Below are 27519 nucleotides of genomic sequence, written 5' to 3' on the forward strand. Positions count from 1 at the left end.
CGCGGAGGGATCAGAACGGCCACAAGTGTCGCCCGGCCTCTCTTCAGGGCCGGGCCGCAGCAAGCCGGAAAGGAAAGGCGCCGGACCTGGCCAAAGTCCGCGGTGGCCTTTTCTTCGGTAGTGCCAGTCACGGTCTGACCTGTAATTCAGATGTTTCTCAATTTTATCGAGGCATTTAGCAACCATGCGCTATTTAACCATTTAATCCTGCTTCGTTTTCTGGATTTGCACAACATCCTGCGCCGTAAATAGCGGCATAATCCGAGCTTTTTAATGCAAGCTAGGTTAAAATAGGGTTTGGCTACTTAGTTCCTGGTATGTCGTGAGAACGTAAACCTGCCCCCAACATGCCAAGATTGCAGAAAGAAGAAGTCTCGCCTCACAATTAAATTGGATTGTGCCCATGAGGATATCTTTACAGCCAAGGTTAATTTAACTGTGGTTTACCGAATTTAACGCGACTATCTGTATATATACAATACCCAGCCCTAGGCTGAGCAGTCACGTAACATGCTCAGGAAACTGTGGTTGGCTAGTTTGCAGTTTAGTGTGGTGCAAAATCAATATTTAATAAATATTTCGGGACGTGGTTCACTGGGATTTCAGGAGAGAAAAGTTAAACTTTAATTGCAGTTTAGCCCATGTATCTTTTGTATCATTGCTTTTTTTTTCCTGATTGACTCAGCAGCGTAAGGTGGGGTTTCAAAGGTGCATTTTTGAAGTTTTCTTTGCTTCTGAAGAACTAGGTGAGGTTATTTCCTTTTCACCTGGGTGGCAAACCTGCAAAATGTGCCTTGAGCTACATGTAATTTACAAACTCAACGGGAAGATATAGGCTACTGAGCATATTTAACTAAAGACCTAGTGGCACCACTGACTCTTTCTTTGATAATCCAAATATAGGATTGCACTGTTTCATTTGTCTCAGTCTCATAGCTATAATTTTTATGAATACCTTTGCTAGAACAAAGACAACTGGAGCATTCATTCTGTGACTTCAAAATACAGCGAAACTTGTCGTTTTCTATAAGGAAAGCTTTTTTAACCAGGCTTATTTTAGCCTTTGGGACCAAGGCTGTGGTTTCTAATCTAACAGTTTCTTCACTGTATTTGTGAGGAACGAGCAAATTTTCAAAGCCAATATATTAAGGCTGTGTATGCCTCATTTAAAGTAATACTAGGTTGTAATTATGTTAAAGCTTTCAAGTTTGAACAGATGGTTGTACCTGGAATTGAATGGAAAAGTATGTACTGTGCTGTCTTTGCCAACTTCATGCTGTCTAAATGTGACTGATTTTTTTAACATAGAGATACTGTGAATTGTAATCCTAGCCTATCTGGAAATCATTAAATTGAAGAAGGGCATACTAGATTCAAAAGGAATTTGTAGGCATAATATTAATATTCAGTGATAATGTTCAAACTTAACCCCTAGATGTGCACTAGGGTTTTTTTTAAGGTTCAGACTATTGGTCATATATTGATCTTGAAATTATAAGATCAAAAAGTTCAATCAGACAGAGGAATGCTATATTTTATTGCTTCCATGATTTAGTTATGGTCCAGCATTTAGATTTTCTGCAGAAATTGGAAACTTTCTGAATACATTTCTTGTAATAAACCACCTTTGGTTTGCTTTGGAAGATAAACCATTAGAACAGTTATACTGAATCAGTCCAAGTTGTGTATAGTCCAATATATTCTGCTCCCAAATGGCCCATCAAATGTTTATGAAAATCACCCCCCATTAACCAAGTGTTTCACTATTAAAGTAACAACCCAATCTTCCACAAGGGGAACTGTGTAAGAACATTATTCAGACAGGCACAAACACACTGCAGCAACCTGGAATGCTAGAAAAAAGAAACAGACCACTAGGACATTTTCCAACAAAATGAATGCTCACGCCACTTTATCAAAACGTGCCTGACCATCAACCATACATCAAAAACATGTCAGAAACAACAGACTATTACAACCACATGGTACCACTGTAACTGATTCCACATGGCACCACAAACCAACTAAAGCCCCCTAAAACATCTTAAGTAAGACAAAAGACCCAGTAGCCCAAGAAGACAAAAGACTGTTAACAACCATTGTAGGACAAACAGGCAAAAGGCTAGCAAAGCACATCCATAAACACCAATCGGGACATAAAATGAAAACTCCTTATTTCACAACATATAGACAGACCTAAGCATATTTAAGCTTCCATTAAAATTAAACTATTATTAACCATGCTCCAAGCACTAAAAGGATGTAGTTTGAAAAGATTTTAAATTGTAATTCCAAGTTATCCTTACAAAGGAATATATGTAAAGATGTCAGAAGAGAGTCTCTTCCAGTGTACATTAGCTCATTATAAAAGACTAAAGAGGAGTAACAAACCATGAGCTCTGCTGCATCTCACTTCTGATTGCAGAGGCTGGTATCTAGTAAATTTACAAAAAACATAAAGATACTATGGCATACAGTACTAATGTTGCCCTTGGATGAAGGTTACTAAGGTTTAAGTTCGTTCTCAGGAGCCCATGGGTGAATATTGGTAACTTATACTTTTGTTCCAATCTATTTTTCTAGAATCTTCATCTAGAAATAGCATGAAATTATCCCTCTCCTTAATGAGTACTACACTGTATTCCTACAGGAAAGGTAGGATACTAGAAATGCAATCTATTCTCTAAGAATGCTCAAGTAGAGATCATAGATGCATAATAAATTAAAAGTGAAGCTTGTTTGCTCCTGTTGCATCCACTGATTGGGACAGCGATATTATTCACTGGCAGTTTTGTCTTTTGAAATGCAAGTATATCCCATCTCAAGCATGATTTTTCCTTTGCGCCTTGCAGGGGTCCAAAGTGGGATTCTAACCAGTGATGGGGTTCAGCCAGTTCGCACCTATTTAGGAGAACCAGTTATTAACTTTCTAAGCAGTTCAGAGAACCGGTTATTGGAAGAAATCTTATTTTGTTTTTTTTCCACTTTACAGGGCTAATCCTGTAAGGAAGGCAGGAAGGAAACATTCTGGTGTTGTTTCTAGCCTAATCTTTATTCCCTTGCTTACAGAAACTGCCTCTCTGGTTAAACCTTATTACATTGTAACAGCTAAAGTGAAGCACCCATTGACATGAGTGATGTTGAGTTGGCCATGCCCACAAGGTCACATGACCACCGAGCCACACCTACTCAGCTGGTTATTAGGGCAGAAAACCGGTTATTAAATTATTTGAATCCCACCACTGATTCTAACTATATTGATACCACATAGTTAGTAGATAATCTTTTTCTCTCTCAGTCATTTCTGACTCTTTGTGATCTGATTGAAAACAGTTCACTAAGTTTGCCTATCACCTAGATTTAGGACCTATTTAATGTAAACAAGTGGGATGTCATGTTGCTGGCTTTAGCAAAAACAATGACTTGGCTTTGCCACAGAAGAAGTAGATCTACATGTGGATTTTTAGAAAATAGCTATAGCAAAGTTGTAATAAATCTATGCATAGAATATCATGGAATAATTGTAACATCTCAGGGCATTGTCTCCTAAGAAATGATGTGCTGTGTTCATTAAAGTTCTAAGATGTGTGCCATTTAACCTTATAGGCATCTCTAGTGCAATGATTTGCCACAGTCCTCAGATTCATTCTTCCTCATGTTGTTGATGGACAAGTTTATTTCAGTAATGCTTAGCAACCAGCTGAAGTCTTAGAGTGCTACTATTGTATTCACCACTCCAAGAAAATAGGAAAACGAGAAACCCCGCCTCAAACTATATGGAAAAGGAAGATGCAAAAGGCAGACTAATAGGGATAATGCAATGCAAATGTATGCTAATTCTTCTGAGATTTCAAAGGAAAAAGAAAAAAGGGAGGAAGCTTTTGTGGTTAGTCCAAAGGAAGACAAAATATGGAGGAGAAAAAGGCATATAAAAGAGGGAAAGGAAATGCAGAGCAGCAAAAGAGAAGGTTCCAAGTACGAAGCTGAATTATATTACTGGACAGTTGCCTTTTTTTTTATTCCTCTAAAACTTTTGACTTCAGCTTATAAACATGTGTATGTAATATTTTAAAGAGAAAAAAAAATAAGAATGACAAAAGTGGCAACAAAAGATTCATTGAGGGGAAAGCCACAACACAAAACTGCATTGTGAAGCTTATCAAAAGTCAAGTCACACTCACTATTTTGCCACTTGTTTTGCTTCTGTGGGGCTAACGAGAATCTAGGACTTTCTCATATCTCACATGCTGTTCTGTTATTTTAAACCAGTTGTGTTTGTACCACTGGCACAAGCTGCATCATTTCTTTCAGAGAGCTTGTGCTCACAAGATATAATCCACCCACACCCAGCAACAGTTAGCAATTCAAGGGAATCATTTCCTTTTAGAGTCTCCAATGGCTCTTTCAATGAACAGACTCTATGCTAGAAGTGGAAACAATGGAGCTGTACATGAGGCAGAAGGAAGTCATTGTTGCTAGGATTGGTTCTAAACCTGAAAAAGCAATGCATTCAATATACGAAGCAGGTCATGGCATCTTAAAAACAAGTTCACAATAATAGAGTTGACAGGGAATTCAAAGATCATTTAATCTGACCCTATTGAAACAGAAAGCTACTGCTAAGCATCCTAATGTGCATATTTAATCTCTGCAGTAAAATATGTAAAAGAAGTTCCTTCATTTTATACTAATCCACTGGTGCTTAGCTACTGTTTGTTGCCTAAATCACAATTGGCGCTCTCCACATAGAACACTGATTCACAGATCATGGGTTTCAAACCATAAATAGTTACTCATACATATTAAATCAAAATTACTTTTTTGTTGGTTTTCAAGTAGAGTTTTGACTCCAGTGTATTGCCAAACAGAAAATCCATAATCCTCTAAGGCAATCTAATTGTCTTCCCTGCTGAAGAAATTGTTTTTCTTTCTCCTGAGACACCTGTTCACCTGAGTGTTTTAGTCCAGCAGTATCACCCTGGCGGGGACGGGGAGACAAAATACATTTTGAAACTAAAACCCAAAAGGAGGGAAGGAATATGATTGATTATAAAAGCTCTTGCATTTTTTTCCTCTTTCTTCAAAAGATGTTAAAATATATAAAAAGAGCCAGATATGTCAATATTTCATACTTGTACTCCATTCTTTAAGCTAGCAAAAAAAACCCATAAAAATAGTATCTGTTGCTTTTCAAGGAGATAATGACTCCAATGCATTTTTAAGATGTTTATTTTCTTGTTAGGGTTGTAAGTACAGGACAACATTTATTAATCAGGGAAATGATGTACTATATCCTGCTGTACTAATTGAAATTGCATTAAACTGAGAAGCAATATGAATTCTGAGAAATTTAAAGACATTTCCTTTATTAATAAATATTCCATATTTACAATCCTAACAGGAAAATAAACTTCTTTAAAAACTCATTAATAAATAGGTTGCATTACTGATGTCATTTTAAAAAATGTTGCTTGTGAATTCACACATAGAGAATTCAAAGTATATTCTGTTTTTTTGCACTGCTAAAAATATCCAATAGACTACTGAAGGGAACTTGCTAAGTGAGAGATGTTATTCAGCTTTAGAAATCAGGATGTGGTATTGGCACACACATTTACTGGCCCACATTCAAGTCAAGAAGTTTAAGGAAGTTGTGTCATGAGCACAGAAAAGGTATATTTATCTCAGGCAGGGTAGAATGTACATAGTGACTTACTCAGCCAATAGACAGTTCCTACTTTGTTATCAAAACCAGTTTTCCAGGAACTTGTGAAATCTAGTGGAAAGTATATGCCCTTGGAAATATCAGTTGTGTAAAATCAAGAATATCTATATGGCGGTTCTTGAGACAGACACTTTCTGCTTACTAGGAACAAAAGAAGTATTTCTGGAGAAGGCAAACTGAAACAATTCATGCATCACATATAGCACATACTAATCCTTTCCAGACCTAATAGTGGGAATAAAAGTATAGGTAAAGGTAAAGGTTCCCTTCGCACATATGTGCTAGTCATTCCTGACTCTAGGGGCTCATCTCCATTTCAAAGTTGAGCCAGCACTGTCCAAAGACGTCTCCATGGTCATGTGGCCGGTATGACTAAATGCCAAAGGCGCATGGACGCTGTTACCTTCCCATCAAAGTGGTCCTTATTTTTCTACTTGCATTTTTTACATGCTTTCGAACTGCTAGGTTGGCAGAAGCTGGGACAAGTAATGGGAGCTCACCCTGTTACGCGGCACTAGGGATTTGAACCACTGAACTGCCAATCTTCCGATCGACAATCTCAGCGTTTTAGCCACCGAGCCACCTTGTCCCTTTTCATAAAACTATAAGACTGCACAATCTGGAGATGGACATGTGTTGGATCCTCTAGTTTGCATGCAGAAGTTCCTAGATACATACATATGAAAGATTTCAACTACTCAGGTAAGGCTGGGTGACCAAGAATTGCAGATCTTCATAAGCACAACATTTATACTGGGTTGTGGTGGTGTTTTAAATGTATAAGGAGGGAGGTTTTATGACAAATATAATATTAGTAAACATTAGGTCAAAGCCATTGCCACAGTTCTAAGCACCAATCCTATTCATTGGAATAAGTTATAATTAATGTAGTTCATTTTAAGTAAATGGTTTTCAGAAACGTAGGTAAATGATGATCTGGGAAGGCTGTGACTCTTCAAAAGTTTCTTCAAGTTGAAGATCAGTGGTAGAACCTCTTGTTTTAAATTCCTATTTAAGCATTAAACTCTTGGGTCTGGTTGATTGTTTTTCATTCCAATGATCTTGACAAGATTATTCTGAGGTTAATATAAAAGGAAATCCATATGCACTAGTGTTACTGTATGAAGGAAGCAAGTTTGAAAAGAGATATAAAAATAAATGAATTGGAATACAGTTTAGCCTTCTTGAACATGGGATGACTGCAGACCGAAGAATGCAAATACAAGACACCAAAAGGTAATTTACTTCCTTGTTACCATTTTAAGAGAGCTGTTTAAAATGTAATTATTTTCTGTTTTGTTCTGAACACAATCTTCATGTTTTAAATTAAACATAACCATGGCTTTCATAGATCTACTTCCCACATCCTCTTTTCAATTAAAGGGAAGTGAAGTGAGAAAAGCAACAATAAAAGCAAAAGAAAGGGTTTTGGAAAAATACATGCTGATTTTTCACTCGAAATAAATAAAGAATATTCTGAAACAATTTTTAGCAATAAACTAAAAAGTTGTCTCCTCCTACTGTATTCGCTAATCTCTCCTCCACAAATTATTTTTGTTAGATAATTCCCATATCATTGCTAGTCTTTAGTATGAGGATTTGAGGGGGAAAAGTCATGGTAGTATAACTGACATATCTGAAATTAGGTAGTATTATCAACTGTCATTTCATTCTTCTCATTAACTATTCTTGGTTGCTGGCATATACTCATACCAGGGGTGGTATTCACTTACCTTTGCTACCAGTTCGCAAATGTGAGCGTACGCGCCTCCATGCATGCGCAGAGCCTTCTGCATATGTGTAGAGGGTCAAAAATAAGATATGATGACGTCCAGGTGGGTGGGCGGAGCCTCCTGCTGCCGACACTACCGGATCACACGATCCAGATAGAACCAGCTGAATTTCACCACTGACTCATACCCAGGGCCATATGCAACTTATTCTTTCTTGAAGCTGCTAGCCTGATGAATATTTAACAAGGATATTAATAGAATGGAATTCTGTCTTTGAATACATTTTGGCTAATATAAGACAGAAAACCAATACACTGAATAATTACAATTCCAGCTTTCCTCACCATTATACAACTTGAGGCTAATGAGAATTGTAATATCATGAAGGCTATGACTGACTCTGGGTGAGATTTCTCTCTACACCATATATGTTTGCAGTCTATTGCTAGATTTTGATTATATATTTTAGTAATGTAGTGGAGTCTGCTGCTCTCATTTCCTCTTACATCCTCTTTTCTGGCATAAAAGTGTTTGTCTAACATCCCAAGAAAACATTGGTCACTAACGTAAATACACTTCTGCCAAATTCTTCATCTACTGTAAGAATGCTCCAGAATTTTTCTTGTATTGTTTTCAATTACTTGCCCTCAAGGCCCTAATGTTGCAACTATGCTCCTCATAAAGATGTGGATGGGGTACCTTGTTAGGTAATTTGTAGTCTTGGTACAGGAAAAAAATGAAGGCTGTGGTGTAATGTTACCATAATCTGAAATAGCTTTCCATAAACTTTTGTCATCTAGGTGCATTGGGTGAGATCTTCCATTATTCCTATTTATCATGTTCTTGTCATGTTCTTGCTCTTAAGACCTAAAAGTGAGTCATAATCAATATAACGTTATAGCACTAATATCACCCTTATGTTTGCTTGCTTAATAACTAAAGATAAACAAAAAGCATTAAAGCACATACAAAGAATTGTTATGCACAAAGAGCTTTCTTGCCTTTAATAACTATACAGAACAAGAGGATTCAGTTATTCCTGCATACCAAGCCAGCATAGGAAAAAAATAGAGTGTAGGGTTAGATTTCTTCTTTTTTCCAGGTGGGGGAACATTTTTATGGACTTGAGATTTTTAAGGGACAGAAGGGGTGCAAATGTTTAAGGCATTCAATTCATTCCTTAAAACTCCTGAAACCTTTCCTAAGGTAAAGGTAAAGGATCCCCTCACGCATATATGCTACTCGTTCCTGATTCTAGGGGGTAGTGCTCATCTCCATTTCAAAGCCAAAGAGCCAGTGCTGTCTGAAGATGTCTCTGTGGTCATGTGGCCGGCATGACTAAACGCCAAAGGCACATGGAACACTGTTACCTTCCCACCAAAGATGGTCCCTATTTTTCCACTTGCATTTTTTATGTGCTTTCGAACTGCTCAGTTGGCAGAAGCTGGGACAAATAACGGGAGGTCACCATGTTATGCGGCACTAGGGATTCAAACTGCTGAACTAATGACCTTTTAATCGACAAGCTCAGCATCTGAGCCACTGTGCCACTGCATCCCATTTGAAACCTTTCCTAAAGTGTATCCCTATTCCATGCACTTTTGGATTAAAACCCTTGATAGGTATACAGAGCTTGTTACAGACTTCAATAGATGTTATACATTTTTATAAGTTCAGACCAGATTTCATGGCTCACAAATTTCGTGCTCTAATACCAGCCTGTAGAATGGTGGTTTCCCGCCCCCCAAAAAATAAATGCTTAATCTCCTATCTAGTTAGGTATCAGGAAAACAGCTTAGTGACTCCAGATAAACCCAATTGGACATACACTGAATTCTAGTAGAAAGAGTTTAGACTACAAAATGGAGAAGATTCAGCTATTTTCTATAGGTAGTCCATAAAGAATGCTAGTCATTAAAGTAGAATGCTTGCTTGAAAGTATGCACAAAACATGTTACTGATAAATCCACTGGAGTTACAGTAAGCTACCTATACTTCATATATTTTGCTGCCATAATAGAATAGCACATTGCAGATCTCCAATCAAACAACAAAAAAGGAGCATTTGGGATTCAGAAACTGCTGTGCTGGCAGAAGTCTAATAATTATCCCAAGCTATGTGGTTAAGACCTTTAGGTTCCTGGGTGAAATTTCCATTTGGAGGCTCTTATATTCATTATGATAATGAAAAACTGTGTTTTCTAAATGAAATGATCAAATGGAAGAGTATACAGTAACTGGTTAGTTATACTCCCAAATCCTTTATATTTTATATATATATTTGTAGGTCTTTGGTTATTCGGGTTTTCTCCCGCGTAAAATTGGAAGTGTCTTGGCGACGTTTCGACAAAGTCTCATTCGTCATCTTCAGGCTTCAGCTTCGTGCTTCTGGGAGCAATGTGTGATTGCAGCTGTTTCTTCCTTTTTAACTGCTAGTGGGGGTTTGAACTGATTGGGTGGGAGCTTGGCTGTGCTCTGATTGGATAGGGGTTTTTTTGTGCTCTGATTGGCTGGGGGGGTGTCCTGTTTGGATGGGGGCTTGATTGTGCTCAGATTAGTCTGAGTTGCAGGGGGATTTGAGCTGGTGAGCTGCACTGCTGCTGTTTGGCTTCGTGTTCGTGGTCGTGCTACATCTTCGTAGTGGGTGTCAGTCTGCTGCATGTATGGATTGGAGGGGTTTGAAATGGCTGATATATTATCCGACTTAGATTATTTTAATGAACTATTATTATGGCTACTGACTTAGATTATTGTACACTGTACAATAAAAGAATTAACAGATTCTGGATTAAAAACACATTTTTTTAAAGTTGAAAAGGAATAATACATTTTATGTAATATACTAAATCCAATAATCCTTATGTCACTAAATGTTGTACTCCTTATAACAATGATGTATAGTATTCAACATCCAACTGAAAAAAACCTTGCTGCTGCACTTGTTGTGATTTTTGATTCTCTATCTGAAGCCATCAGGATTTTTGTATTGTAAAGATATAAGAACTTTGCAGGTATCTTTTTACAGATGGCCATATGGAATGACATGGCCAATGTTGGGAATGTACCCTTCCTGAATATGGAGATTTTTCATTACATGATGTATTCTTCCATATCTTCCTCAAGGATTGCTGAAAGGAGAATATTAAAACAGGTTAAAATGCTACTGGTGACATTTGGAAAAGAAATTTGTTTGAAGTATCAGGCTGATTGAAGGTTGTGCAACCAGCTTCTATCTATAGTGCCACATTTACAGAAATCCTACCTTTGTTTTCCTGCTTCTCATGTCCCTTGCTTAGTCAAGTCCCATTCTCAATAGTATGTGGGAAGAAAACATACACTTGTAAGCAGTATCTGTTCTATCTCTTGCTTCAAGAAAAGAGTCTGGTAATGTCAGAGTCAAGCCTTATAAGAGAAAGTTCAGCTTCAGCCAGAAATTACATCTATTTAGCTAAGCCTAAAATACGCACCACCCACCAGAGTCGGGAACAACTAGCACATATATGTGAGGGGAACCTTTATCTTTACCTTTAGCTAAGCCCTAGTTTTGATCTTGGGTAAGACTACCTTCAAGTAATATAAAACATGTCACTTGGATGATTTCATTAAGAACTTGGGCCATGGGCCAAGGGAAGATGTTTTCCTCCTACTTCTAATTTCATTTCATAAATAATTGGGGCTAGGGATTTGGCCACAAAATGCTGGGTGGTCACTGAAATATACCATATTGCTCTTATATAGAATTACTCTGATGACTGGAATTAGCATAGAACCACTCTAAAGAAGAATTATAAATTTACAATCAGAGAATTAACATATGATCTTATCACATCAATTCTTTGTCATTAGGAGAGGCTTCCAGTGGAGTAGTCCTTGACTTATGACCACAATTGAGGCCAAAATTTTAGTTGCTAAGAGAAACATTTGTTAACATTTTGCCCTATTTTATGACCTTTCTTGTCATAGTTGTTAATTACTGCAGTTAAATTAGTAACATGGTTGTTAAGTGAATCTGGCTTCCCCATTAACTTGTCAAAAGATCGCTAAAGGTGATCACATGACCCCAGGACTCTGCAACCCTCAAAAATATGAGTCAGTTTGTCAGGCATCCAAAATTTGATCACATGACCATGGGGATGCTGCAACACAACAGTTGTAAGTGTGAAAACTGGTCATAAGTCACTTTTTTCAATGCCATTGTAACTTTGAATGGTCACTAAATGAACTTTTTTAAGTCGAGGAGTACCTGGGTTCATTTCATAAGGCTGTTTTGGGATTTTAATATCCTAAGAACTTAGGCTACAGTTATTTATAGTGATGTCCTTTTTCATACAATTTGAATCTACTATGGTGGGTTTCACTGACCTTTAGATTTTCTTACTTGCCACTTTCCAAATGGCACTGCTTCCTTAATTCTTAGATACCGTGGCCTTTCCAGGGTATGGTTAGTTTTGGGAAGGCAGCAAATTGAAAAAGCTGGTGAAGACTAGACTAGAGGGATTTTTTTTTTGGTTTGTTTGTTTGACAAAGGTTCTAATAAGTTGACTGAATCTAGCAGCTTAAGAATTTTTCAAAATTTATTTGATTCAGAAATAAAACCAAATTAAGAGACCCCAGGACAGTGCATGCAATATAATACAGGTGGTCCCCCACTTACAACTGTTCATTTAGTGAGCGTTCAAAGTTACAACGTTACCCAAAAAAGCGATTTTAGGATTGTTTTTTACAATTACAACCTTTGCAGCATCCCCATTATCATGTGATCAAAATTCAGATGCTTGGAATTGGTTCATATTTATGACCATTGCTGTGTCTCAGGGTCATGTGATCCCCTTTTCTGATCTTCTGACAAGCAAAGTCAATGGGGAAACCAGATTCACTTAACAACCGGATTACTAATTTATCAATTGCATTGATTCACTTCACAACTGTGGCAAGAAAGGTCGTAAAATGGGGCAAAACTCACTTAACAAATGTTTAACTTAACAACAGTCATTTTGGGCTCCACTTTGGTTGTAAATCGAGGACTATCTGTACTGTATATCATTTAGTATATTCAGCACACGCTTCACATATTATACTTTGTCAACTCATTCTTTCACACACCAGAATATATATAACTGCAAACAAATACGAGGAAAATCTTGAGATAACTTTAAAGGCTGCTATCATTTTGTTGTTCCACACCTACCCATAGAAGATGTAAAAATGGAGGGGTGGGTGGGTATAAAATCGGGATTCAAAGCATCTCCAGCCCTTGCCCAACGCAAACCCCACCCCCACTTCAGTGTGATTTTTCACTACAGTATCAGATTCCACCAATATTGGAAGGAGCCAGCTCCAAGAAGAAGGAGCAAGAATCTGATGCTAATGTTCACCCTCTAGGTCAGAGTCCAACTTCAGAACCCGATGCCTATTGTGTCTGAAATCCATATTCCTATGGCCCAAGGACTTTGCCCTATTTGACTCTTTTATTATGCTGTTATTTTTATTTCTTTTAAAATATATAAGATTACCAGTAATTTATTAGGAATTTTAAGTAGAGTACAGTAAGTTTATTAACTTTTTAAAAGAAAATATGTGCAAAGAACGAAAAATGTAGCCTATTGTGAAGATGTGTAATGAAATGCCATCACTATTAACCATCCTCAACCCAACTATAAGGCAGGGAATATTGACTTATTAGCGAAGTCCTGTCATACAAGCAGAATCTGGGGTTTAATTTCTGACACTACCTATCTTCAGATCCATAGGTAGATACCAAGCTTCTAGATACCTACTATCAGCCAGGAGAGCACTGGACCAAATGGTCCAGCCCTTCTGTTGAGCTCTATGCCATTTCTTATCAACATTGAAAAAGATCAAAGAAAGCAAGGTTGCTGGATGATTGCTTCTCATCCTATACTGTATATTCCATTTTTCCCACTGATATCCATAATGATTCTGTGTCTCTCTGGCTCGAAGACTCTGTCTGCCTTGTTTTCCTAATGCTGTGAAAAAGCCTTTGCTCTCTGTATAAACACATAGCTTGAAGGACTGCCTGGATGGGATGTGAGTTTGGACTCTTTTTAAAATCCTGATTTATGGTTGCATTTACTACTTTAAAAGCTTTTTGCATTCAGATACAATGAGCCTTGTACTTGGCAGATACAGGCCTACCACCTGCCTTCAGCCAGCAGTTGGCCTTCCCACTTAACCCTGTCATTGCCGGGGACTAAAGCCTAACCTTTTGATCCAGGGGCTGTGATCTGTGATGAAACTGCAGAAGTGGTTCACTGGTTTGTCTTGACTAAATTACATAATATACATCATCTTGTATCTGATGTGGTGTATTGGAAGATGTTTATAAAGTACAATTCAGAATTTTCAAATCAGTAGGTTGACATATAATTAAGCATGTGGCTGCAGCTATTCTGTGTAAAAATAAATATGTATAAGATCTCTGATATTATAATAATGTTATCTTATTTTTTCCAGATTAGGATATGTTTTTTATCTGTACGCTTTTTTAAAAAATAGCATGCTTAACTATTATCTCTTTCTTTCACATAACATACAGTTCTATTAATGGCATGACATTCTTCTGGTTTTGTATAACTGCATTTTTAAAAAAAAAATATTTCAGTGGGGTAAATAGAACATCCTGATACTGGGTGTTTATTCCCTAATCTATAATAGTCTGAAACACTAGTTAAAAGGACTATTCCAAAAAATGTAACACCTGAAAAAATTAAATGCAAAATACATAGCAGTATTTTATTTATTTATTTTATTAGATTTTTATACCGCCCTTCTCCCGAAGGTCTCAGGGTGGTGTACAGCCAAATAATAAAAACCCCACAATATACACATTAAAACAAAACTTAAAACCAAGCATATTACATAAATGGCTGAAATTTAAAGCAATTTAAAACCCTAAAATGCATAAAAACCCCAATTAAAATTTCATAAAACTTTTAAGCCAGTCCCGCTTGAATAAATAAATGCGTTTTCAGCTCACGGCGAAAGGTCCGAAGATCAGGCAATTGGCGTAAAACAGGGGGAAGTTCGTTCCAGAGAGTAGGAGCTCCAACAGAGAAGGCCCTACCCCTGGGGGCCGCCAGCCGACATTGGCGGACGGCACCCTGAGAAGACCCTCTCTGTGTGAGCGTACGGGTCGGTGGGAGGCATAAGGTAACAGCAGGCGGTCCTGTAAGTACCCGGGCCCTAAGCCATGGAGCGCTTTAAAGGTGGTAACCAAAATCTTAAAGCGCACCCGAAAGACCACAGGAAGCCAGTGCAGATAAGTAACAGGATATACTTAGAGATATCATTTTGCAGCTTGGGGACATTCCATGTAAGTCATCAGCAATCCCCAGAATTTCCAGCCAACGTGATTATTGTTGAGATTTGGATTTTTTACATCTGAGGATTGCCCAGATTTTGAGAAATGGCTATGTTAAGTTATTGTACCTGCTTTTTAGCTCATGCTTAAGCAGTTCCCTTAGTTATTTCAAAAGCTGTCCAAATGTTCCTGTGATAGTAGCAGTATCAACCCTGCATTTGGAAGGTCTTGTTTATTGTTTATTGCAGTATTGTTTATTATACCACAACAGTACTACTACTTCTTGTGATACATTTCACACATTTAATTTAATTCCATTCCAAACATTAAAGCTGCAGTTTAAATAGAAAGTTCATATAAACGAGGGCTACTATACTTCACTGACTAAATACACATCTATAAAGTAGCTACTAGGACTGTGCAAAGCTTTAGAGCATTGCTTTGCTTTAATGATTCACTGACCTGCCTCTTATAGGAATAGTTGTGGAAACTCTTATGCACCTTTCTGCTAACTCCCATCAACAAGCCACTATATAGGGCTGTTGAAAATGGTTGCTGGTTCACGCCTAAGTATTATTATCTCTTGAGTTATGACCCACAATGGCTGGGTTCACAAATCACATGAAACTGTATTTGCTTAAACTATGATGTATTGAATAAGACCCAAGGACAAAATTAACACAGAATGCTAAATTAGTAATGATGATGATTTTACTGAAAACACATACTAAACTAAAGCCAACTCACAGATTAGTATCATTTATTTAATGCAGCCAAAGAAACAAAATTCAGATTAAATATGCAGAACTAAATATTTATTTGTCTGTTTGTTTATTATTTATTACATTTATTTGCCACCTGTCTCCCCACATCTGATTCTGGGCAACTTACAACATTGAAAATAATAAAACTGTAAAAAATAGATATCTCTAATAACAATAACAATAAAAACAGATTATAATTAAAAATGATGTGGGAGGGTTATTGACTACCCCACTGGGTTGCACAGACCGTATTAACTGCGTTGTATGAATCCAGCCTTTGTGGCAAGTGTGTTGTATTCTCAGAATTAGTTTAATGATTTAAAATATAGTTAAATTAAATATGAGTAAGCATATAATATAATATATATATATATATTACAATATATAATATAATATAATATATAATATCACAGATATTTTATTTTAGTGTACTTCCTGATTGTTATGAGGAAAAATTCTGGTGACCAAACCATTCTGGACTCTTGAGCCTGGATAAGAGAAAATGTATCATTAAATATATTTATGTAGGTAGATTTTTTTTTAAAAAAAAACCATCCTATTTGGAATTAATGTGTAATATGAACAGGAAATTATGGATTCAACATTGTCAATAAGTCAACTTTATCTATGCTTGAAATGTTATTAAGCCCTGACAGACTTTTCTCTTTTCAATTCCACTTAAAGTAATGTCTCCTAAGAAATTCTGAAACTAAGAATTATTCTGTTCAAAACACACACACACACACACACACACACACACACAGAGAGAGAGAGGTGGGAGAGAGAGACTTATTTATTATTCTTTAAGTGATTATTGAACATTGACAGATGGAGCAGATCCAGGTAGCTTGTAAATAGTAAGGGAGGCATTCATAGTAAGGCATTCATTCATTGATATTTTTCTTAAGTTGCTCATCTCAGAGCCTGTTTGACTGGATTCCTCTCAATAAGCATTGATATTTCTCATTGTATTCTGCTAATTCACATCCCCACTTCCCCCACCAACCACATAGTACTGCATAAGTCCTGACTTTATGGAACTAAGGTTAAAGGCAGTCCATAGTCAACAGGAATAAGCTTATTAGCTGCTTGAACTGGTCAAGCATGCTTGACATGAAAGCTCTTATGGGATCTAAGGGTGGGGTATGTATCCTAATATAAGGAGAAAATTAAGAATCATTGACTGAAAAAAATTGATTTAAAAAAAATCTGATGGATTTGAACCCTCTGTAAATCATGAATCCTTAGCCCAGCAGTTTGGACATTGCACAGATTAATACTGTAGACAGATTTTTTTGACAAAGCCGCTGTGTAATGTGGGAATGGCCAACTATGTCAAATAAAGTTATGTGGGAATTCTATCTTTATTTTGCATACCAAACCAGAAAGGGTTAATTTTCTCTACAGGCCTCTTTGGTGGACTTGCTGTCCATTTTCCTGCTGGCAATTAGATTCTTCATGGCTATTAGGTTGGTTTGAATAAGTTCTTTGTGAATTAGAGTTTTCCCACATCCCTTCACAAGCCAAGCAGTCGCGTGTCCTAAGTCAGAAAAGAGTTGGAGCCATGAATTCTTAAACCTGATTTTTAAAGCTTTTTTTTTAACCTAGACATCTGCCTTGGAGGGGATTCACTAACATCTGCCATATTTTTTTGTTTTGTCTTCTAGTTTCAAGCCTCCTTTTCTTCTCATCTTAAAACAAGTATAGGAACAGATGTTTAATGCTGCTTTCTTTTAAAATCGTGAAATATTCACACATATTGGAAAAAAAGGAAGGAGAGTTAAGATGAATTCTTTACTGCTTTAGGAAATACAGAAAAAATCTATAGCTTTGCAATTCAAGGCTTTTTCTTTTTCTTTTTTTTTCCTAAAAAAATGTGGCATTGAGCAACATAAAAAGAAGAAGAAAGCAAATCACAGAGTAGACCCTTGAATAATATGCAGACACATTTGCGTTTGCATTCCTATTTCCCACTCAGTTACACAGACAAATGTCATACTTTGCCTGAATAATAATAATTACCTAGTTTCCAAGTTTCAATGCTATTGAATGCAAAATAAAAAAATAATCTCCAGCTAAAGACATTCAATATCATTTTGTAGTCCCTATAATATATGAATATTTTTATGGAAATATAGAAATCACATGGGAAAACATATCTTGGCCTACAAAAGTAAAATATTTGGAATCATACAGCATGTACAGTAAACAGGGACAAGGTAGATGAATGGGAGATTTTTAACTGGATACATCTTTTTTTTATTTATTTAACAGATAATTTGGACTGAACTTGCAAAGTTGAGAGTTGGTTTGGTTTTGCTTTAGTATGATTTGGGAGCCCAACTAGTATAGGTTGTGAGCTATGGTTCATGTCAAGTCAATTAAAAATGCAATTCTGCTAAGTCAATTACATAGGGATAAAAATGGTACCAGATAATGCTACGTGGCAACTCAGCCACATAGCATTATGATCTCATTAGAGCTCGGTAGCCCAAAGTTGCTATCCTGAATGCAGAAATAATGAAGCATGTTTTTATTTCTATAATTTAAATACAAAATTAACTCTTTATTGGAACTAAGATAAATAACAGACAAAAATGTGTTTCTAAATAAAAGTTCCATATCTTTATAATATTAAAAGTCCATGTCCATAAGAAGTGTTTAAATTATTCCACTTGTTATTCCAATATATTGATACAACACTGCTCACACAATAAAAACAAAGTTGTAGATTACAATAGCCAAACAAAGTAGTGGTCTGTTGAAATTGTGCAAGTTAAATAAAGTTTGCATTGTTGTTATTTTAATATTTTTTAGAGTGCACCTTTATGTGGGCGTCGTCCCTGAAAATGCCCTGGGTCGATCCAAATGAAGACGGTTTTGCTGACAAGTGGATCCTGCCATAGTGTGGATATAATGCTAGGAAGAAGAAGAGAATGTATCTTTCAATAGTTATTCTATGGGCCTCACAATTGAAGGTTTTATATTGTAGTATGGTTAGACCATGCCGTAATTTGCTCATGTGTAACTTGAGTGGATGCCAAATTGTGATTTTAATATAGATTTTATCTCTTATTTATTATTTTATTCTAGATTTTTTAATTGGACATTCCTTGAGTGTTTTTAACTTTTGCTGGTCTCTGACTGAAATAAACATTGACTTGACAATAGTCATTCAGCAAATTTCATATGGCCAAAAAAATAAATAAAAGTTTTCACAATGATCTTTCCACCATAGACTTCCTGACTTCGAATTAGTGTCAAGTTTATTGAACTGTTATAATCTACATGTTTCTCAAGGGGGGTGATTCTATCTAAGATATTTTTCATTGTTCCTGATTCTGAGGAAATATTACTTCCACCAAAGACAATACGAAAGATATATCTTCTAGCACTGAAGTCATAATCTATTTTTCAGCAAGTTGAAAACAATGTTCCCAATTCTGAGGAAATATTACTCCCACCAAAGACAATACAAAAGATATATCTTCTAGCACTGAAGTCATAATCTATTTTTCAGCAAGTTGAAAACAAAACCACATGTTTTGCAGGGGTGAAATCTAAAAATTTTCCCTACCGGTTCTATGGGCGTAGCTTAATAGGTGGGTGTGGCTTGGTGGTCAGATGACTGGGTGAGCGTGGCCAATAACAATAAATAATAAAAATAATAAAGTATAAAAAACAATAAGAGGTACCAAAAACCAACTTTCACACTTTACACACACACACAACACAACACAACTGACTCACACACAATGTAAAAGCAGCTGCACTTCACACTTCACACAGCCACAAAAAGCTTAAAAACCAACTTTCACATTTTACACACCCACAACACAACTCACACACACACACACACACACACACACACAAAATGCCACATACAGCTTTCTGAAATTTTGTGTGTTTGTGTAGTTAGAGTGAAACAGTACAGAAACACACCAAATCTCAGAAAGCTGCACAAATATTTTTTATTATTATTTTATTTTATTTTATTTTATTGTGGACTTCAGTTCCCAGAGTTCCTCAGCCAGCAAAGCCAGCCAGCATTAGTTGATCACTGAGGAAATAGATTAGCTAAGCAATTGATTCTGTCTGGCTGAAAGTGAAACTGGGGCTTTCGGGCTGCAAAAAGAGCCATGCGTTCATCAGTAATCAGGTAAGTGCCTTAGAATCTCTACTCTTACTACAACTCTTACTTGTAAAAAACATGTTTTCTACAAGTAAGAGTACAAGTAAGGTTCTGCTGATGAGGAACTCAGGTGAGATCGCCAGAGGAGACTTTATTTATTTATTTTTTAAGTTTAAAGGCTCTGCCAATCTCAGCTGAGGGGCGGGATCCTCAAAGGCTTTTCTTTACTTTTAAAGGCATGTCTCAGCTGAAGAAAAGCCGGCTTTTAAAAGTAAAAAAAACAACCCTCTGCTGATGGTACGGCTCAGCAGAGGCAGGGGGGCCAGGGATTTTTGCTACCAATCCTCCGAACCTGCAGCCGCCATCGCTTGTAAGACCTTGCTTGTAACGCCTTGACTTGTGCAATCCCATCTTCTCAAGAACATTCCAGTTACTGTAAATAAGGTAAGTGCTTAATATCAGTTTCATTTGTACACATTTGTGTTCCATGTGTGAAAGAAGAATATACAGAGTTCCTGCCTGAAGATTTTTAATGCTGCCCCAATCATTCCAAAGGGCAGAAAATAGCTGAGCCAATAAAGATCCATATACAAAGCTGGTATTTCCATTAATCCCAGCAGCCCAGGTATTTCTCAGTTGATTATGGTTTAAATTATTGGTATTTTTTTCCCCTGGGAATCAGTGCTGATTGAGAAGGGAGCCAAATAATCTCTGGCACTTGTTTTCTGCCTCCTTAAACAAAAGATTTCTACCAAGCAAAGCTTTCATGAAGCTGGACATCTGTCGCTCTTTAGGCACTGTGTGTGTGATCTGGCCATTGATAAGTAGTGACCTGTCAGCCTTGATTGATGGTCACAAGCCTCTGGCCTCAACCCCTTCTGTGGGAAAAGGAGACCAGCTAAGCAATTTCCTCATTCACATGCTAATATCCAGCTATAAATGCTAGCAGAGTGCAGCTCTCATGACAGAGAATGCTCCAGAAGACAACGGGAGAAGCCAGTTGCTATAGGGCTTTCTCCCTTTTCTCCCCTAAGCCTTCAGGCAGGCGTGCAGGACTACAATGACAGCTACAACCCTAGCCAGCAGCGGACAGAAACTTTCTAATACCAAAGAGGAAAGGAAGGTATGCATTATTTTATAAATAAATTCATTGTAAAAAACTTGCCATCTCTGAAGGGATCAAACAAGGGTGCCCTACTATTTTAGTGGCTCTGTGGGATTGTTAAAAGGCTGTCTGCACATGTGCTATCTAGATGTATTTCTTTGCTTTTCCAAGAATTACCTCCTTATAGTAGGTAATTGCTTATCTCCGACCCTTGATAGAAATAAAATCTAAAAGTGCATGTAGCAAGTAGAAAACCCCAGGTAAAAAAATATTGTGTGTGCAGAAGTCCTGAGGGTGGATCAATCTATTTATATATTCTTATGTACTAAATATACAATATAATAGAGCTCATCTATAGCTGTAGGATGCAGTAGAAGAACAGAGCTATATAAAATCAGATTACATTTATGGACAGTGTTAAACTGAAATATATATTGTTAGAAAAATAAAAAGCACAGGGCATGGCTGGCTTGGGTAATGTGCCTATTATGATTTTCATTAAAAAACGCTTACTCCTTTTAGCACTAATTAGGCTGAATGAAAGAAGTAGCCAAGGAATATAAATCTATTAATAAAATTTGACATTACAATACATGAGATAAAGGGAAAGCAAATTGCTCTTCTAAGTTTTAGGAACTACATTCACAAACCATTTATTTGATAATGGGATTATTAGAAATTACAATACTGCAACCCAATATAGATTGATCTGAAAACATGCTCCACTGACTAAAATTAAGACTTAATTTGAATATATACACATAGGATTATACTATCAGTTTGCTTGACTGTATCAATCTAAATTTACACTATGTGAATGTGCCTAACAGAAAATGCTCCAGAATTGTAATTATTTAAATTATTTAAAGATTGTCTGATAGTTCCCATATATGTTGTTCCATTGTATGATGAAAGAACCTGCTTTGGAAAATAACTTCTTCCAATTAAGGCCTATAGGGATTCAAGTCAAGCAACCCATTCCTAATATTCTCCCTTTATTATTTCAGTTAAGAAAACCTTTGATTGAAAGGAAGCGAAGAGAGCGGATTAACAATTGTTTGGACCAGCTCAAGGAAACAGTTGTTGGAGCCTTTCGGCTTGATGTAAGCATAGATTTTAACATTTTTCTGTTCCGTTTCTTTATTTCCATCTATATTTCATTTTTCAACAGTTTTCAAAAGGATATGATAATAATTGTTGTTATTTTATTTTAAAATAGCAGTCAAAACTTGAAAAAGCAGATATCTTGGAAATGACAGTAAAACATCTCCAGAATATCCAACACAACAGAAATATAGGTGAGTTGATGTTCTGTATCTATATATTGGCTGTAGCTGCTCCTATTTTATATATTCTTATGTACTAAATATACAATATAATAAGCTCATCTATAGCTGTAGGATGCAGTAGAAGAACAGAGCTATATAAAATCAGATTACATTTATGGACAGTGTTAAACTGAAATATATATTGTTAGAAAAATAAAAAGCACAGGGCATGGCTGGCTTGGGTAATGTGCCTATTATGATTTTCATTAAAAAACGCTTACTCCTTTTAGCACTAATTAGGCTGAATGAAAGAAGTAGCCAAGGAATATAAATCTATTAATAAAATTTGACATTACAATACATGAGATAAAGGGAAAGCAAATTGCTCTTCTAAGATTTAGGAACTACATTCACAAACCATTTATTTGATAATGGGATTATTAGAAATTACAATACTGCAACCCAATATAGATTGATCTGAAAACATGCTCCACTGACTAAAATTAAGACTTAATTTGAATATATACACATAGGATTATACTATCAGTTTGCTTGACTGTATCAATCTAAATTTACACTATGTGAATGTGCCTAACAGAAAATGCTCCAGAATTGTAATTATTTAAATTATTTAAAGATTGTCTGATAGTTCCCATATATGTTGTTCCATTGTATGATGAAAGAATCTGCTTTGGAAAATAACTTCTTCCAATTAAGGCCTATAGGGATTCAAGTCAAGCAACCCATTCCTAATATTCTCCCTTTATTATTTCAGTTAAGAAAACCTTTGATTGAAAGGAAGCGAAGAGAGCGGATTAACAATTGTTTGGACCAGCTCAAGGAAACAGTTGTTGGAGCCTTTCGGCTTGATGTAAGCATAGATTTTAACATTTTTCTGTTCCGTTTCTTTATTTCCATCTATATTTCATTTTTCAACAGTTTTCAAAAGGATATGATAATAATTGTTGTTATTTTATTTTAAAATAGCAGTCAAAACTTGAAAAAGCAGATATCTTGGAAATGACAGTAAAACATCTCCAGAATATCCAACACAACAGAAATATAGGTGAGTTGATGTTCTGTATCTATATATTGGCTGTAGCTGCTCCTATTTTATATATGTAAACCAGCTCAATAGCTTGGCAAAGTTATTCAAAGAAATAATGAAGCAGGAATGAGAGCGGTAAAAGGGGGGACGAGAGACAGAGAGAAGAAACAAGGTAGTATGTATATATTTAGCTTCAGTGAAGTTGTACTTTGTATAAAATGATGACATAACATCAAGGTTGTTTGGGAAAAGACCAAAGATGTGCACACAAATAGTTTTCAAATTTTATTGGGTTCAAGATTCTCAGATACAAACCTCCCCACCCCCTTTTCCCATTGTTCAGAGGATACAGTGTGTTCTTCAGAGTTAATGTCATAATGTTGTCTTACCAACACAATGCCTGCTATTGTTTCAGCAAGATTACCCATGTAACCTTCATTTTGTGACTTGATTAACCCTTTCCAGGTCCTTTAATTTTCTGAACTTCAGTGTGGGCTGAGGCCCAATCTGGGGTCCTTGAATTACTGTCCTGGCACCGTCTGTGTTCTTGATTTTGGTTACCACAAGCCTTTTATTTTGGAGCTGTTGGTTGTCATCAGGCTGCAAGACAGACTTCCTGCTGGCACCATAGCTCTGTGAGAAGGAACAACCCCTTCTCTTTCAAATCCCCTTCTACTCACAGCTAAGGATGCTATGTTTGAATGGCTTTGCTTAATGTGACTATGTAGTATATGGAATTCTCTCTTCCATAAGAAAACCTCATACTTCAATAATTCATGTCAGAGAAGATACCTTTTACTCTACCATGCTGTAGGGCAGGGGGCTCCAACAATGGCAACTTCAAGCCTGGCGGACTAACTCCATTGAAGTCCACCAGGCTTAAAGTTGCCAAGGTTGGAGACCCCTGCTGTAGGGTGTAAGCTTCTTTGGTGGATAAACTTCAAGGATAATCTCTGTCTTTATGCATTTGTATTGACACTGCATTCTGTCTAAATCAGAAGGGGCTACTTCTAGATAGAAAGTTCAGTCAGAATCAGGCCCCTTAAGAATTGGGCTCTGATGTAAGAACTCTTTTAAATCTTCAGATGCTTTTTGAAACTCTTGAATCTCTTTTGGTCCTTGCTTTCAGGTTGGTCAGTAAGGATATAATCCTGAGTGGAACAACCAGATGGAATATCCAGTTAGCTTAGCAAAGATTTTCTTAGTTTGTAAATGCCTTTCAGTTTCCTTAGTTTGAATTTAGGGAACTCCATTTCCTACTAGGAACTGTAAATATTTTCATTCTTGATAGTCTAGGCAACACTTGACCAGTTTTATGCTAAGCACCTTTATATAATTTAAATAATGACTTTATCTATGTGCCTGAGAGTTCTTCTCAAGTTAAACTACATATAACTTCATTATTTTATTACTAAAAAGTATATGTCTTTCTGAAGCTCTAAGTAGCTTTACTTTATTGTAGCATTAATATAACAAGAAACTAAAATCCATTAATACAATTATAATCAAACAATTTGATCCACCACCATTTGGGATAGCACAATCTTTTTTCTCCTAAGAAAAAATCATATTTTAATTGTGCCCTAAAAACAAGAGTTAGCAAAGAGTAATCTACACTTCTGGTAGTAAGCTGTCCCAAAAGAAGATCAGTAGATCATCAATGTAGGCTTCATATATTTTCCCTTGCCAGGATTTTATATATAAATCTTTGGAACATGGCAGGGCCCTATGTACTCTGAAGGGAATTTTGTTGAAATGAAATAGCTTTGAATGCCATTTTGTTTTGTTTTCCAGTGATATTTGCCAAAATCCTTTGGTTAAAAAGACATATGGGGCCTTAGTCTTTCTAGAAAATTGAGGCATTGAATAGCTATTGAATTTAGCAACTAATTTCACTTGTCACATGTCTGCAAAGAACTGAATTTCAACACGTAGCTTGGATACCAATACATTCAATCACTCTTAGTTTCAATTTTGCTCTCCTTGGTAGTCAACAAGGTCTTTTCTAGGTTATTCTATTCCCCGTATCAATTATATATATCATTAATGTAGTTGCTCCATTGATCTTGTAAAAGTAGTTTAGAAGTTTGGATTTTTTTTGTTCTCTGAATGTTTGAAAAGGGTCTGGTATAATGGGCACCCATAGATCAAGTCTTTACATTGTAACTCTTTTCACCTTACCAGTTGGTATTCTTTTCATGCCTGGTAGTGCCTACTGAGATCACTTTTTATTCACTGTCAGTCAAGTTTATGTAATTTATGGTAGTGTTCTTGCTCTGTTCAAGAGTTGCTCAGGTGCTATCTGAAGAAGTAACTGAACTTTCCTTTGCACAAAAATACTTTCTTATACTAGGTCTAGAATGTCTTTTTAATACATTCATAGGTGTTTCCAATAGAAGACAATGCATGGAACTCAGTGTTGAATTGTGCAGTCCTTGCTACTTTCTGAGCTTAGTTGTTTGCTTGCAGACATATCATTACTCAACCAGGTAACATCATCAGTGCATGACATTTGGTAGGGAAACATCTGTAAACAAATAGCTCAAACAAAAATTCTACAATTCCTTTGTATTAAACTAAAAGAATAATTATAATCTAGTTTTTATCCATTTGAGTAGAACATAATTTTTTATTGGCCAAGTGTGGTTGGACACACAAGGAATTTGTCTTGGTGCGTATGTTCTCAGTGTAATTAAAAGAAAAGAATGATTAGATCCCAATAGCTCAGGGGTATCAAACTCAAGGCCCATGAGACAGATCTGGCCTGCGGGCCCACCCTGGAAACAGCAGAGGATCAGCCTGTGGTGCTGCTGCCAGCAAAAAGGGACCTTGGGGAGGCCATGCACGGGCCTCCCAAGCTTTGTTTTCACTGGCAGAGGGTTACAGGAGGCTGTTGCAGCCGAAAACAGAACCTGGGAAGGTAGTCCTGGCCAAAAACGGAACCTGTAAGGGCTGACATGGCCGAAAATGGAGCCTCGATGAGTGACATTGAGATGGCCATTCCCACCCTGGCCATGCCACCCCAGCCCCCTGAGGTCAAACACAACCCTGATGCAGTCCTCAATGAAATCAAGTTTGACACCCCTGGAATAGATGATCCAAATCTGGAACTTAAAGTCAGAACAGTACCTACTATTATGCGAAAAGAGTCCAACAGATTTGAGTTTTTATGCATTAAATGATTGAAAGCATCTTTCTTCTTCATTTAGCAGATTCTAAAATGGGTCTTGAAGCTCAGCAGAGGTACAGCAGTGGATATATTCAGTGCATGCATGAAGTCCACAACCTCCTCCTGACTTGTGACTGGATGGACAAGACACTTGGAGCACGATTATTGAACCATCTATTGAAATCCTTGCCCAAATCCAATGAGGAGGCTTGCAAGGAGAACCCGAACACTTCCACTCCAGTGAATGGCAAGGGAAATACAACAGAGTCTAGCCAATCTCAGGAGCAGATGTATCCAACTGAAGTCAAACTGGGATTGAAAAAGTCATTTCAGCCACAGCCATCATCACGATGTAATCAGCATGAGTTGCCACATCCCAGGGAGATTTTGCAACCTCATTTTGCACATAATGGTGTTAACATGGGGTCATTGGATATGTGGAGACCATGGTAAAAATATCTTGGGGGGAATTTCTTTCTAATTTTAGACCCTCTTTTATATGTATCTTATAGATATGTCTCTTTAAAACACTTTTTGGAGCACATCTGCTCTGGTAGGTGTGCTAAACACCAGGGTACTTCAAGCCGGAAGAAATCTCTATGTAGCCTGCATTGTAGAAGGCTGCTATTATATTGTATTTATTGAATACATCTAAATTATTTTACAGAATCTTCTCTGTGGCTGCTTAGTATACAGTAAATGACAGTGATGACTCGTCAGGATTACGCTCCGGAAAAGCCAAACTTCCAGGTTCTAGCACGCATGCACGCCCGATGATCAGCTGGTTGGTGCACATGCGCAGGCTGGTTTTCAGCACTGCCATGCACGCAAAGGGTTCACGCTCTGGAAAAGCCGTACTTTGGGTTCTGGTGCATCCAACAATCAGTTGACCAGCACGCATGTGCACACCGGTTTTCGGCACTGCCACATGCGAAGGACAGCTGATCATTGTGCATGCATGTGCAGCAGAAACCCAGAAGACAAACAGGCAAGGCCGGATATGCCAGGCAACATGGCTTCATGTGCCACTCTGGGCATGCGTGCCATAGGTTCACCATCATGGGTATATAACATCTAAAATTCCTTTTCATATGTTATTAAAATTAACAAAGGATTAATAAAAATAGAAGCAAATACAAGCCACTCTCATTTGTCTCTGGTTTATATGATAATTTTTGAAACTCTCCTTAATACTCCCCATCCAACCTCTTAATCCCCCCCCCAACAATAATGTATGAAAAAAAGCTTATTTCT

At 36.9% G+C, this 27519-nt stretch overlaps 1 protein-coding gene across 1 annotated transcript; it reads left to right on the forward strand.

Moving 5' to 3' along the window:
• The first annotated feature begins 55 nt into the window (after positions 1-55).
• Positions 56-27478, forward strand: LOC131200601 (transcription cofactor HES-6-like). Its single transcript, XM_058187611.1, has 7 exons — positions 56-426; positions 18361-18481; positions 20096-20119; positions 20710-20798; positions 21788-21883; positions 22000-22078; positions 26309-27478. Exons 4-7 carry the CDS (start codon positions 20736-20738, stop codon positions 26716-26718), a joined length of 648 nt encoding a protein of 215 aa, XP_058043594.1. The 5' UTR covers positions 56-426; positions 18361-18481; positions 20096-20119; positions 20710-20735; the 3' UTR covers positions 26719-27478.
• Positions 27479-27519: the final 41 nt, after the last annotated feature.

This window comes from Ahaetulla prasina, chromosome 6, assembly GCF_028640845.1.
Source record: "Ahaetulla prasina isolate Xishuangbanna chromosome 6, ASM2864084v1, whole genome shotgun sequence".
Taxonomy (NCBI): domain Eukaryota; kingdom Metazoa; phylum Chordata; class Lepidosauria; order Squamata; family Colubridae; genus Ahaetulla; species Ahaetulla prasina.

Bases quoted from the DNA above. Each gene is read 5' to 3' on its own strand.
- LOC131200601 (XM_058187611.1), top strand. From the start codon at position 20,736: ATGACAGCTACAACCCTAGCCAGCAGCGGACAGAAACTTTCTAATACC. The intron at 20,799-21,787 runs GTATGCATTATT...TTATTATTTCAG, and splicing joins ATACCAAAGAGGAAAGGAAG to TTAAGAAAACCTTTGATTGA. The intron at 22,079-26,308 runs GTGAGTTGATGT...TTCATTTAGCAG, and splicing joins CCAACACAACAGAAATATAG to ATTCTAAAATGGGTCTTGAA.